The 16,005-nt window shown below is 35.5% G+C and overlaps 1 protein-coding gene across 3 annotated transcripts in view; it reads right to left on the bottom strand.

Annotated features, from left to right (window-relative positions):
- The window catches only part of LRP1B (LDL receptor related protein 1B), a 1,899,539-nt gene that overhangs the window by 115,504 nt on the left and 1,768,030 nt on the right, over positions 1-16,005 (bottom strand). For all 3 annotated transcript variants that reach the window (XM_078451331.2, XM_078451332.2, XM_078451333.2), the window contains exons 76-77: positions 15,508-15,627; positions 13,714-13,955 (exon numbers count right to left, since the gene is read on the bottom strand). In XM_078451331.2, coding sequence (XP_078307457.2) covers positions 13,714-13,955; positions 15,508-15,627 — 362 coding nt within the window. The remainder of the gene's footprint in view (positions 1-13,713; positions 13,956-15,507; positions 15,628-16,005) is intronic.

Below are 16,005 nucleotides of genomic sequence, written 5' to 3'. Positions count from 1 at the left end.
CTACCATATTCACATGATGCCAGCAGTACTCCTCAGTTGGGACAATAAAAAATATCTCCAGACATTGCCAAATGTCCCCTGGGGTGGGAGATCATCCCCATTTGAGGACCAGTGATGCAGAACCACGGACTGTTCTCTGATGTCTGCTTCCTCTATGACTTTCAGCATTTGTCAATGTCTTTAATTAATATCTGTCACAAAACTTACTGAATACTTCTTTGTCCTCATTTACTTGATCTTTGGCAGTGCTAGAAATATAATTGCAATCTCCTTCTCAAAATACTGTCTTCTCTTAGTTTCTGTGTCTCTACATTCTCTTGTATTCTCCTAATACACTTCACACTCACTGTCATCATTTTAATCTGCCTTCAGAGCTTGCTTCTGAGTGCTTCTTTACTTCACCTGTACTCTCTTCCTGGTTCTAGATATCTCCTCTATTCTTCTATTTCTGAAGGTATATCTCCAGTCCAGAGACTAAGATCAAGACTTGAATACATCACTGGCTATTTGGCAACTCACGTGGGTCTCTTACAGCCTCTCACTTAGATGTCATGACTAAAACTGAACCCATAGTTTACCATTTTCACAATCCATCAATTTGTAAAATCTAGGTCTTGAGTCCTTCCTATCCTCATTTTCTACATTCATTCTATCTGCAAACATTGTTAGTTAAACTACTCACCTCCTTCCATTTTGAGACTATAATACTGCAACCTACCACTATTTGTGTACCAGGTTGGAGCACAATCCTCCTATGTGGTCTCTTTCTGTTCCACCTTTTCCCCCACCAGATCCATCCTGTACATAAAAGTGAAATAGTTGTCTTAGACATAAATGACATTACTTCCTCCTCATCTTTTAGGTCTTAGCTCAAATCTCCTGTCTTCAAATGGGCCTTTATTGATCACCCTATCCAAAGAAGACTTAGAATATCTGAGTTTTTCTTTCTTGGTCCATTCTGCATTTCCTGCAATATAATTTTCAAAATTGGAAGTTTTGGCATTTATTTATTTATGAGTTCACTTGACTTTGTCTTTGCTCCCCAGAATATAAGCTTTATGAAAATAAGACTCTGGGGCACCTGGGTGGCTCAGTTGGTTAAGCAGCCGACTTCAGCTCAGGTCATGATCTCGCAGTCCGTGAGTTAGAGCCCCATGTCGGGCTCTGTGCTCACAGCTCAGAGCCTGGAGCCTGTTTCGGATTCTGTGTCTCCCTCTCTCTGACCCTCCCCTGTTCATGCTCTGTCTCTGTCTGTCTCAAAAATAAATAAACGTTAAAAAAAAACCTCTTAGAAAATAAGACTCTGTTATCATGTTACATCCCAGGAATGAACACCAAACCTAACAAACAGAACTCCTTAAATAAAGCTTTCGGTATGGAGAAAACTGGACTGGTTCACTTTAAAATGCTATACAATATATTCAATAATAGCCTCAGAATTATTAATTGTGGAATCATGTTTTATATAGTCCTTATAAAATTTATATTCAGTAAAATTTTGAGTATTGATTACAACTGTTACAGGACCATTTAACTCTACTCAGTACGTATTGCTGAGTGTCTGTCTTATGCAATCAACAATAATCAAGCCACAAAATGGCAATAATTTAATGGTTTGATAGTTTTAGATTTCTTCCAAAGTAATCATAATAAATGATTGTAATTGTTAACTGTTTGAATAAACTCAGATGGCTTGAAAAGTATTCTTGCCAAGTGAATAGACAATTTCATGATAGAGTTTATAATAATACAAATTTATAATAATAAAGAAAATAAATTAAAAAATGAAAAAAAAACCCTATCAATTTCTACTAGTATTCCAAGGTCCTAAAACAAGACTTTGAAGTTTTTGCTAAAATATGTACACACATACACACACATACACTTATGTGTGGGTACATATGCACACCTAATGCACACCTAATGTGTGTGTCTATGTGTCTATGTGTGTGTGATGTACACACAAACCCATATATTGGGTTTGAGGTTTATAGCTACAACTCCAGTTAAAAATTGAAAGCTATTGGGGCATTTGGGTGGCTCAGTCGTTTGAGTGTCCGAGTCGTTTGAGATCAGGTCATGATCTCTCTGTCCGTGAGTTCGAGCCCCGTGTCCAGCTGTGTACTGACAGCTCAGAGCCTGGAGCCTGTTTCAGATTATGTGTCTCCCTCTCGCTCTGCCTCTCCCTCTCTCTCTCTGTCAAAAATAAACATTAAAAAAAAATTAAAAAAAATTGAAACCTATTGGGGTGCCTGGGTATCTCAGTCAGTTAAATGTCCAACTTCGGCTCAGGTCATGATCTCACAGTTCGTGAGTTCCAGCCCCACATGGGGCTGTCTGCCCTCAGCACAGAGCATGCTGTGGATCCTCTATCTCCCTCTCTCTCTGCACCTCCCCCACTTGTGCTCTCAATATCTCTCAAAAATAAACATTAAAAAAAAATTGAAACCTATGAAATAAAAGTTGGATATTTTCTTAAAAGCTTTCAGGAAAAAATAATTGCTTAATCAACTTGTTGAGGAAAATATATGATTATTAATGAATAAAAGTGTAAGCATGTTCATTCTGAACATCCTCCTCTGCCACAATAAAGAATGTGCCCAAAATGGTATCTCATATTCATTTCTCAAAAATCAGGTAAATCAGATAAACCATTTGTTTTGCTCAGGAATATTTATCTCTTTAATGGTAAAAATTGAATCTGTATTTTTAAAGTAATTTGCATTTTTCCAAACATTGACCTACTTTACAGTGCTTGTCATTCTGTACTTTGCTATACAGCATTTCATACTAGAAATGATAAATTGCCAGAAAGTATGTACAATTGTTGCATAATGCTGTCATATTCTGTTCTGACTACTAAAATTTAAATTCAGAAATCTCATTATGCTTTACATATAGATTGAATCATGTCAGCCTTTTAAGTTTTAAATTATTTAATTTTCTTAAAGGAAAAAAAAACTCCATCCATTTTGTATAGCCCAGGGGGCTAGAAAATCATAAGCATTTCTATCTATAAATAACTTAGACTGCATTTGAAATTTAAATTTATAATCATAATTAGTATTCAAGCCATTTTCACAGATTACAGAAGACTATTCCCTTCACGACTTCCAAAAAAAGATCGTATTGAAAACTACCTTCCTTTGGAATGGACTTCAGTTAACATTTAGTTGTCTGAGTAAGTCTTCTTCTGATTTCTGATACAACTATTTTCCTACACTTTACTGGGATGGAAATATTCCAATATTTTTAGTAACTGTAAATATGCTTTCAAGACATCCTACTATCACATGGCTAACTTCTTCCATTTGGTTCACTGATAAAGCAGTTTTAAGTAAAAATCCATAGTTTCATTTTTGTATTTTGCTTTCTTTCACCTATGGATTCAGAGATAGAAACCAATATTCCATATTCAGATTTGGGAAAAATCTTGAGTTTCATTTTCCAAAGGGTGGGGAATTCTCAGGTCAGTATCATTTCTTATTTGCATAAAAACTTAGAAGATGAAATATATTTCATGCTCATTAAACTATTGGATGACTAGCTGGAGAATGATTAAAAAACAAAAAAAAGCAGATACACGGCAGAGTAATTCAGAGGGGTAAAACATCAAATCTTTATACATAAGCTGAATTTCAGAGGAATAAATACAAATTGTCCAAGTAAACAACTAGATGCCATACAGTTTTTTGGAAAGCATATATATTTACTATCTGGAAGAAACTTTAGAAATTTCCTACTTCGATATGATAGTTGTTTTTCAAATAAGTAAGTAGAGACTAAGAGATGTAACAGAAAACTCAAGTTAAACTCTAAATTTGGTCACAATATAGCTGAATGGGCATAGATGAGTCATTTAATCATTTGAGAATTCACATTATTCATTAAATTAAGATGTTAAGTCTCTTCAGGGCACCTGCCTGGCTCAGTAGGTTAAGAATTGACTTCGGCTCAGGTCATGATCTCACTGTTACTGAGTTTGAGCCCCTCATTGGGCTTTGTGCTGACAGCTTGGAGCCTGGAGCCTGCTTCTGATTCTGTGTCTCCCTTTCTCTCTGCCCCTCCACCACTCAACTCTGTCTCTGTCTCTCTCTCTTACAAATAAATACCAGTAAAAAAAAAAAAAAAGATGTTAAGTCTCTTGGCTTTGAGAAGATGGCGGAATTTCCTGCATCCCTCAAACACAGCAGTATTGAGGCCAGAACCCTTGGAATATGAGAAATAGAGGCTGCAGAGTGACAAAAAAATCTCTACAGGTAGAAAGAGACAGCTTGGGTGGACAGAGGTGCATGTATGCAAATTGGGAGAGATAAAACGGGCTGTGTAGGCCCAAAGTGGGGAACCCCTTTGGTGGAGAAACAAAAGGAAGAGAGAGGCTGTGGAAGTGTGGCATTGTATTTGGACAAGAGGAAAACCTCTCTGTACCAGAGATTGGGGAATGAGAAATATTAAGAAAGCCAGTTTCTACTTTGCAAATAGCCTTAGAAGCTAATGATTGGAGTTTTCAGGGTTGTGTGAGTTTCTCTGGACCAGAGCCAGCATGTATTTGTGCCTTGTGGAGAGGGGAACTGGCCCCAGGGCACAAAAGTAATCTCGGGGATGTACTGGGAGAGAACAGTCCCTCCATTGAGTACTGTGGGAAGTGGGTAGATTACCCCCCTCTGCCAGGACAAAAGACCCTGCAAGCACCAGCCAGAGGCCCTTTGTCTACTGGGCAGAGTGGCGGTACTCCAGAACCAGGTACCTGCAGAGCAGGGTTCTTTAAGACATCAAGTTTTGAATCCCAGCTGAGCACCTAGGAGGTGTGGGAGAATGTGGAGCAGGGCCAGCAGGCCACCCAGGCTACTCTGTGAGGGCTGCCTAAACAGCTTGGTTTGAGACACCCAGTCCAGAGAGGAGAGATTGGGGTGTCTCCATTTTTCTCCCCATTATCAACATAGTGGGGCTTCAGGAAACAGGACAGTGGCCCCCAGTGGAGGTGGCACCCATTTGCACCAAACCCTGTGCCAAGTAACTGCTTATCTACCAGAATGGGACTGACACTGACCAAACCAGACAGCCTCTCCTCCAGACCAGCACAGACAGCACAGTCACTGGTTTCCAGACACCAACGGACAACTGTCCTGAGGTTTTGTATGATGTCTGTTTTTTTTTTAATTTTTAAGTTGTTATTATTTATATTTCCTTTTTCTTTTTACTCTATTTCTCTTTTCCCTTCTTTTTCTTTCTACTCTCTATTTCTTCCTCCTTTGGAATGAGCCTCAGTTTCTGATTTGATTTTTGGTCAATTCTTATTTCATATATATATATATATATATATATATATATATATACACACACACACACATATATATATAATTTCATATATATATTTCATATATATGTATATATATATATAATTTTCATTCTTTGTTTCTCTGTTCTGGTTGTCTGTTTGTTTAATCAGGCATTTTTACTCCATTCTTTTTATACCTTTTCTGTATCTCCTTCTTTATATTCCTCTCTCTCTCTCTCTGGATTAAGCCTTATAGTTTCCTTGATTCTCTGCCTGGTCTTTTTTTCCACCCCTGTCATTTCTCTCTTTGTGTGGGATAAGGTTTCTTCTCCCACTTTTCTCCTTTCTTCCAGGGTTACTTCAATGAACAAATCAAAGCACACGTGGCGGAAGGTCCAGTCCACCACTACGAGCAGTGAGATAAAGCAACCAAAGATTCAACAACAGAGTGCATGCAACCACTCCAAAAACACTGAAATGCCAGGCTCTGGACAGTGTGTGACCCCTTTTTAATATAGTAGTACTCACAGGTACAGGACACATAACAAGCTATTAAAACGCATAAAAGATAAAAAATTAACCAAAATGATGAAATGGAAAAATTCTCTTAAAAATAAATTTCAGGAAGAAATGACAGCTAGAGAATTGCTCAAAACAGATATAAACAATATATATGAACAAGAATTTAGAATAATAGTCATAAGACTAATAGCTGGGCTTGAAAAAAAGGATAGAAGATGGCAGAGAATCTATTGCTGCAGAGATCAAGGACCTAAAAATTAGTCATGATGAATTAAGAAATGTTATAAATGACATGCAAAATGAATTAGATGCAGTGGCGGAAGAAGCAGAGGAGAGAATAGGTGAAACAGAATAAAATTATGGAAAATGATGAAGCTGAGAAAAAAAAGGGAAAGGAAATTACTAGACCACAAGGGGAGAGTTAGAGATCTAAATGATTCAATGAAACAAAATAATATCCATATCATAGAAGTTACAGAAGAAGAAGAGAGAGAAAGGGACAGAAGGATTATGTGAACAAATTATAGCTGAGAGCTTCCCTGATCTGGGGAAGTATGCAGACATCCAAGTCCAGGAGGCACAGAGAACTCCTTTAAAAATCAACATAAACAGGTCAACACCATGACATGTCATAGTGAAACTGGAAAAAAATACAAAGATGAAGAGAGAATTCTGAAAGCAGGTAGGGACAATGTGCCTTCTTAAACTACCAGGATAAACACATACGGGTAGTAGTAGACCTGTCTACTAAAACTTAGCAAGACAGAAGGGAGTGGCATGAAATACTCAATGTGCTGAATAGGAAAAAAATGCAGCCAAGAATCCTTTATCCAGAAGGCTGTCATTCAGAACAGAAGGAGAGATAAAGGCTTTCCCAGACAAACAAAATCTAAAGGAGTGCATGACCACTAAACCAGCCATGTAGGAGATCCTATGGAGTATTCTGTGAGTGGAAAGCAGCGAAGACTACAAAGGACCAGAGGCATCACCTCTAGCATGAAACCTACAGATAACACAATGACACTAAATCCATATCTTTTAATAATCATTCTGAATGGAAATAGACTAAATGCCCCAATCAAAAAATACAGGGTATCAGAATGGATTAAAAAAAAACAGCAGCCATCTATATGCTGCCTACAAGAGACTCATTTTATTATTTAAAAAAAAAATTAAGGTTTATTTATTTTTTGAGAGAGAGAGAGAGAGAGAGAAAGAGAGAGAGAGAGAGGGGCAGTGCTTGAGCAGAGAAGGGGCAGAGAGAAAGGAGACACAGAATCCAAAGCAGGCTCCAGGCTCTGAGCTGTCAGCACGAAGCCTGATGCGGGGCTCGAAATCACGAACTGTGAGATCATGACCCGAGCCGAAGTCAGACACTTAACCAACTGAGCCACCCAGCCGCCCATACAGGAGATTTATTTTAGACATGAGGAGACCTGCAGATTGAAAGTGAGGGGTTGGAGAACCATCTATCATGCTACTGAATGTCAAAAGAAAGCTGCAGTAGCTATACTTATATCAGACACATTAGATTTTTAAAATAAACACTGCAACAAGAGATGAAGAAGGGCATTATATTATAATTAAGGGGTCTATCATTCAAGTAGAACTAACAGTTGTGAATTTTTATGCCCCCAACGTGAAGGAACCCAAATGTATAAATCAATTTATCACAAACATAAATAAATGTGTAGATAGCAATACCGTGATTGTAGGGGACTTTAATACTCCACTTACAACAATGGACAGATCATCTAGGCAGAAAGTCAGTAAGAAAACAGTGGCTCTGAATGACATACTAGACCAGATGGACTTAACAGATATATTCAAGACTTTTCATCCAAAAGCAGCAGAATACACATTCTTCTCTAGTGCATATGGAACATTCTCCAAAATAAATCACATACTGGGTCACAAAACAGCCTTCAACAAATATAAAAGGATTGAGATCCTACCATGCATATTTTCAGATCACAATGCTATGAAACTTTAAATCAACCACAAGAGAAATTTTGGAAAGCCTCCAAATACATGGAGGTTATAGAACATCCTACTAAAGAATGAATGGGTCAACCAGTAAATTAAAGAAGAAATTTTAAAAAAAATATGTGGAAGCAAATGAAAATGAAAACATGACAGTCCAGACACTTTGGGATGAAGCAAAGGTAGTCCTAAGAGGAAAATACATTGCAATCCAGGCCAATCTCAAGAAACAAGAAAGTTCCCAAATACAGAACCTAACCTCATACCTAAAGGAATTAGAAACACATCAGCAAAGAAAGCCCAAAGCCAGCAGAAGAAGAGAAAAAGTAAAGATTAGAGCAGAAATAAACAATACAGAATCCAAAAAAAAAAAAAAGAAAAAAAAAAGAAACAGTAAAACAGATCAATGAATCTAAGAGCTGGTTTCTTGAAAGGACAAACAACAATAATAAACCTTGAGCCAGACTTCTCAAAAAGAGGACCCAAATAGATAAAATCACAAACGAAAGAAGAGAGATCACAAAAAATCCCTCAGAAATACAAGCAATTATCAGATAATACTATGAAAAATTCTATGCCAACAAATTGGACAACCTGGAAGAAATGGGCAAATTCCTAGACACCCACACACTAACAAGACTCAAACAAGAAGAAATAGAAAATTTGAACAGACCTATAACCAGTAAAGAAATTGAATTGGTTATCAAAATCTCCCAACAAATAAGAGTCATGGGCCAGATGGCTTCTCAGGGGAATTCTACGAGACATTTAAAGCAGAGTTAATACCTATCCTTCTAGGTTGTTTCAAAAAAAAAAAAAAAAAAAAAAAAAAGGAAGGAAGGCTTCTGGACTCATTCTCTGAAGCCAGTATTACCTTGATTCTCAAACCAAAGACCCCACTACAAAGGAGAGTTAGAGGCCAATATCCCTCATGAACATGGATATAAAAAATTCTCAACAAGATACCAGCAAATCAAATATAGCAGTATATTAAAATAATTATTCACCATGATCAAGCCCAATCCTGGGCTGCACACCTGGTTCAATATTTGCAAATCAATCAACATGATACATTACAGTAACAGAAGAAAGGATAAGAACCATATGACCCTTTCAATAGATGGAGAAAAGCACTGGACAAAATACAGCATCTATTCTTAATAAAAACCCTCCAGAAAGTCAGGATAGAAGGAACATAACCTTACATCAAAAAAAAAAATCTATGAAAGGCCCACAGGTAATATCATCCTAAATGGGGAAAAACTGAGAGCTTTCCCTCTGAGATTAGGAACATGACAGTGATGTCCACTCTCACCACTGTTGTTTAATATAGTGTTGGAAGTCCTAGGCTCTGCAATCAGACAACAAAATGAAATAAAAAGCATCCAAACTGGCAAAGAAAGAAGTCAAACATTCACTTTTCACAGATGACATGATACTCTACACAGAAAACCTGAATGACTCCACCAAAAAACTGCTAGAGCTAATACATGAATTCAGCAAGTAGCAGGATATAATATCAACATAAAGAAATCGGTTGCATTTCTACACACCAATAATGAAGCAAAAGAAAGAGATATCAAGAAATCGATCCGATTTACAACTGCACCAAGAACCATAATATACCTAGGAATAAATCTAACCAAAGAGAAAAGATTTGTATGTTGAAAAGTATAGAAAACTAATGAATGAATTGAAGAAGACACAAAAAAATGGAAAAACATTCCATGCTCATGGATTGGAATAAAAAATACTGTTAAAATGTCAGTACTATGCAAAGCAATCTACACCTTCAATGCAATCCCAATCAAAATAGCACCAGTATTCTTCACAGACCTAGAAGAAACAATCTAAAATTTGTATAGAACCACAAAAGACCCCAAAATGCCAAAGTTATGTTGAAAAAGAAAACCAAAGCCGGAGGTATCACAATCCCAGACTTTAGTCTGTACTACAAAGCTGTAATCATCAAGACAGTCTGGTGCTGGAACAAAAACAGACACATGGACCAATGGAATAGATTAGAGAACAGAGAAATAGACCCACAAATGTATGACCAACTAATCTTTGACAAAGCAGGAAAGAGTATCCAATGGAAAAAAGTCTCTTCAGCAAATGGTGCTGGGAGAGCTGGGCGGCAACAAGCAGAAGAATGAAACTGTGCCACTTTCTTAAACCATACACGAAAATAAATTCAAAATGGATGAAAGACCTAAAAGTGAGACAGGAAATCATCAAAATCTTAGAGGAGAAAACAGGCAACAACTTCTTTGATCTTGGCTACAGCAAGTTCTCACTTTACATGTCTCCAAAGGCAAGAGAAATAATGCAAAAATGAACCATTGAGACCTCATCAAGATAAAAAGCTTCTACACAGCAAAGGAAACAATCAACAAAAGTAAAAGGCAACCAACAGAATGGGAAAAGATATTTGCAAATGATGTATTCGATAAAGGGGTAGTATCAAAAATCTAAAAAGAACTTACCAAACTCAACACCCAAAAAACAAATAATCCAGTGAAGAAATGGGCAAAAGGCATGAATAGACACTTTTCCCAAAGAAGACATCCAGATGGCTAACAGACACATGAAAAGATGCTCAACATCTCTCATGATCAGGGAAATACACATCAAAACCACATTGAGATACCACCTCACACTGGTTAAGTGGCTAAATATAACAACTCAGGGAACAGCAGATGTTCGCAAGGATGTGGAGAAAGGGGAACCCACTTTCTCTGTTGGTGGGAATGCAAACTGGTGCAACCACTCTCAAAACAGTGTGAGGTTCCTCAAAAAATTAAAAACAGAATTACCCTACAACCCAGCAATTGTACTACTACATATTTATTCAAAGGATACAGGGATGCTGTTTTGAAGGGGCACATGTACACCAGTATTTACAGTGGCATTATCAACAATAGCCGAAGTATGGAAAGAGCCCAAATGTCCATCCATTAATGAATGGATAAAGAAAATGTGGTGTGTGTATGTTATATATATACATGGAATACAACTTGGCAGTGAAAAAGAATGAATTTGCAACAACATGGATGGAGCTGGAGGAGGGTATTATGCTAAATGAAATAAGTCAGAGAAAGACAGATATCATATGTTTTTACTCATTTGTGGAATTTGAGAAACTTAACAGAAAACGATAGGGGAAGGGAAGGAAAAATAAGTTACAAACAGAGAGGGAGGAAAACCATAAGAGACTCTTAAACACAGAGACCAAATTGAGGGTTCATAGGGGGACAGTGTGTAGGGGTAGAGAAATGGGTGATGGACTTTGAGGAGGGCACTTGTTGGGATGAGCACTTGTTGGGATGTAAGTGATGAATCATAGGAATCTACTCCCGAAGCCAAGACTATACCGTATACACTGTATGTTAGGTAACTTGACAATAAATTATTAAAAAAGAAAGATGTTAAGAATGGACTTATTCCATATTTATAATATTGAGGTATCAGGGTTACAAAAGAGATTTAGGAAGTGAAGTTAAAAGATTTCCCTCATCTGTATAGCCTTAAGTTTTGTTTTGTTTGCAGTGTGTTGGTTGGAATTTCTATGGAGTGCTCAATGTCTAGAACATGGTCCTAAAACTCATGGCTCAGAGGTTCCAATCTTCAAATCATGACATTTAATCAGCTATGATGGGATCCTAGAAAATGTACCTAGTAAATACTGTTAGCCGTGGGTAGGTCTGAAGAAAGAGAGAAAAACAAAGCCTAGATGATACAACACATGTAATCACTTCCATTAAAAGATAAAATGAGGTTTCACATCCTATGAGGAAAACGTTAATCAATAGCTTTACCATTAGTTGCAAAAGATTCTATAGTAGAGTCATAAAATTAAAAATTAAAATATATACACATCAACATATAATATACACATAAAACACATATATTTATATATTTTTATGTGTAAGAATAAAATCTTAATTACCAAACAGTAATCAAATTTGGTTTCTGATCTACAATAAACTCTGCTTACTAGAAGACATTGATTATAATTAATCTCCCCAAGGACAAAACTAAAATAACTATCAAATAAGCTTTACTGAAAAAATTGTATCAAATTCAAGATATATTTTTAGAAAATAAAATTCAGACAAAAGTTACAAATAATTTTTCATGTGATAATATGCATCATAGAGAAAATTATCTTGTCAATTATCATCATCATGGTCATCATCGACATCATCATCATGTTAATAGCAATCATCTATATAGTGCTTATTATGTGCCAAGAACTATTAACACTAACATAATACAGTACATGTGTGTATATGCATATACATATATATATTCCTCACTAAAACCTCATGAAATAGAGAGGGCAGAGAAGCTAAAAGGCTAATAAGCAATAAGAACAAAATTAAAACCCAGGCAATGTAACTCCACAGTACGTACTCTTTATCACTTCATTTTAATAAGAGATGAAATGGTACCATAGGAGCAATGTTGTTGCAAAGCAGATTTGTGTTTTATGGATACAGAAAGCTAAAGCTAGTTAAGACTGACCAACCTTTGGCTGATAGCAAGTGAGTGAGTGAAGAAAGACAGAGTGATCTAGTAAATTTCTTGCCTTTCTCCTAGAACTGTTCTTAATAGAACTAAAGGTGGTATATAAAACAGTGTTTTGGTGTGGAAGGAGTTGAAGAAACAACTCTGATGTATATGGATTTTTACTCAAGTTAATTTAATCTAAGCTGAATTAGAAAGTTAATATGACTTCATTTAAAACCAGATTATTGTGATCTACCTGATAAAAATACCTTCCAAATTTCATTCAAATGGTATTCATGAAGTTCAAATTTTTATGGTAGATACCACTGTAAAAGATAGTAAAGTCTTCCAGATAGGTGCTTCTGATTCTTTTCAAATACAAAGCTTCAATTATATCCAACTGTTTTAGCACTTGACTTTTTGGTCGTATGGGAATGGGCCATGCCCCATAAAAATAAGTATTTATCTGTCAATTTTCTCCCAGGTTACTTCAAAATAGAAAATACACAATAAATTGACATGCCCTAAAACAAACAAACAAACAAAAGGATAGTGTGCAACCACAGATCTAAACAAATGTTCTAGTTTATTTTTTCTCAAAAGGAATAACCACAATAATCAACATGTCCATCATATACCAGCAAAAAATATTGCTCTGTTTTGGATGTTCCCTGAAATACAGTTATCAAGACTCAGAAGAAATGGTTACACAATTGAGTTGATTTTTGCCCTAGAAGAGAAGTATATTTCTGATAATGTTAAAAATGAAACAATATTCCCTGCATATTTTTGGCAGTTTATTTTCTAATGTGAAAAAGTAATGATTCCCAATCTCACATCATGATGAAAAAAACTCACATCATAATATAATGTTAAATAATACAAAATATAAAATGCACTAGAAGTAACAGGTATTATTCATTACTATTCTTGTATAGCTAAAGCAAATGTATTAAAACAAAAACAGGGGCGCCTGGGTGGCGCAGTCGGTTAAGCATCCGACTTCAGCCAGGTCACGATCTCGCGGTCCGTGAGTTCAAGCCCCGCGTCAGGCTCTGGGCTGATGGCTCGGAGCCTGGAGCCTGTTTCCGATTCTGTGTCTCCCTCTCTCTCTGCCCCTCCCCCGTTCATGCTCTGTCTCTCTCTGTCCCAAAAATAAATAAAAAAACGTTGAAAAAAAAATTAAAAAACAAAAACAAAAACATAGTATCATACAATTAAATCATATGCAGTTGTGAGAATAAATGAGTAGGGAAATGTTTTATTTTTATACAGGGAGAATATTGGGAAAAATTATTGAATGTATTAGTTACCTCCTATAGTCAGATATTGTGATAGATAAGAAACAAAAACAAAAACAAAAAAAGCAGGGAGGTGGAAGGTTATAAGCCTTCAAATAGTCAATGTTATTTACTTACAATCAAGCCACTGTTTGCTTGCCTTTTTTCTCTGCCATGGATCCTTTTGTAGAAGATCCCGCCTGGATTAAACTGAGTACTCCAAATAATCATATCTCTTTGATAATATACATCCATCCCTGTTATCCTTGAATTATGTTCAATATGAGAAATTTGTTGATGATCGCCACTGTAGTTGAATGGATATATAAAACCCAGGATATCAGTGTCATTAGCAATGTAGAGAACTTGATCTTCAGAGCCTGGAGATTATTATAATGAAATACAAAAATAAAGTAAATTTCAACTAAAGTAAAAGCAATAATTGTACTTTTAAATTATCTTGAATTATTATTCTTAACACATTTTCTTGCTTAATAAAAATCAACCAACTTTATGTCATGTTTTAGTCTTCATGACTTATTTCTAATACACGCTAACCTAGACACTTCTAAGAAGTTATTGATGTCAGTTTTCTCAGGGCAAAGCTTAGTTTATGGCTAGAAATTAGGTGTTTGTAGTATATATCCTATTCATAAAGAGAGATTTCTATTTTATTAATTGCAATGCATAATGTTCTAATGCTTTGATTCTCAATATTCAGATGTTACATTGTGTACTCATTAAGCCTCAAACATTCCTGAGATTTTAGTTTATGCATCTGAGTTGCTTTAGGTTAAGAAATTAAAATTAAGAGGTGGAGAGTCTTCTTCTAATACTTATGTATTTATAATATTTTTTAATTTATTATTATAATATGATATTAGCATTTACTACATTAATGTGTCTAGAGTATTGCTCGTGGGTCCTTATAGCTTGAAGTTTTGACAGCTACAATACGATACTAATGTCATTTGTATACTGAGACGAGTAAAACCCTAATGTGAATTCTGAATATATTAACTAAAATATTAATGAAACCATAAAGATTGAATTGCATATATACTATCTGCAAATTAAATGAACAAACAACTAAGTATAGTTCAGCTCCACAGGTTCTCACTTGGTTATGTTAGCTATGTTATGGCAGTCATGGAAAGTAAGGATTCATATTTACATTTTACAGATGAGGAAATGAGGCTCAGAGAGTTTAATAACTTCCCCGATGCTACAGATTGCAAAGGAGGGGCAATACTAGGATTCAAATTCAAGTACATCTACCTCTACAGCCCATCCACTATATCATGTTGTTTTCCACTGATAATAACTGTCCTATGAATGTTGTCCAATTATGTACTATAAACAATAATATGTTACAATGTTATTTAGTAAAAAACATTAGTTTTTACTATTAGTTTAGGAAAAAAGCATTAAAATCAATATCTAAAAAAGCCCCAAATACCTGACTTCACATTTTAAAATTATAGTCTTAGGTAAAGGAGGTCTGAATTAAAGCATGATTTTATTTTAAAACCTTTAAAATTCTTACTCAAAATTCCATTCTCCTTATAATGCTAACTTTAACCTGTTATTTCATTGGTATAAAAATATTTCTCAAATACACTGAGAGTAGATGAAGAAAGATACTTTATATTCTATCACATCGGCTTTTAAACTTTTCCCTCCTTTTGAACAGATTTTTCAGACACAAAGTGATCTTAACAGTAACCATGTATTTGACAGTTATGTCTAAAACCTATCCCAGATTAGATTAATTAAGAATGATAACTAATCACCTGGGCAAATAGGTCAGTATTAAAGAGATTTATTTATATTTTCAGGCATTAAGGCTAAAATATAACATGAAATGTTGTTTTCCCCATAAGATCTTTATAGCAGTTATAACAGCATTTGAAATAATTGTTAAAACCTTACCTTTTGCTATGCAGGTGTTGTTCCTTTCCTGAAAATTCTGGTCACACACACATTTATATGACCCTTCCACATTTATACATTGGTGGGAACATGTGCCAAACACCAAACATTCATTAAGGTCTAGAAGAGAAGAGCTCTAAATAGCATCATCATACTCCCAAAGAGACTCCCATTCTTTCCACATTTCAAAAAAGACAAATTTATTTCTCTTCCTTCAACTTTTTTATTGCTATTTCTTTCATTGTCTTTTGAAAAATCTCAAGTCTGTGACTTGCTTTGTCATATTTTCTGGCCATAACAATTATTTTTTCATAATAGTTTCACTATAATAACTCATCAAGTATTTGTTGATTGCTTTTTAAACCAAAACATTGAAATACCTCTTCAAACTTCCTTAGTATTTTCATTCACTCAAACAAACAAACAAAAACAAACACTTCTTTAGGTTTCCTTTTAATCGGGTAACTGATTACCTATGTTCATACCTTTGTACATATC

Source organism: Panthera onca, chromosome C1 (assembly GCF_046562875.1).
Source record: "Panthera onca isolate mPanOnc1 chromosome C1, mPanOnc1 haplotype 2, whole genome shotgun sequence".
Taxonomy (NCBI): Eukaryota; Metazoa; Chordata; class Mammalia; order Carnivora; family Felidae; genus Panthera; species Panthera onca.
The sequence above is the reverse complement of the archived record's forward strand: the minus strand, read 5'-3'. Positions and strand labels throughout refer to the sequence as shown.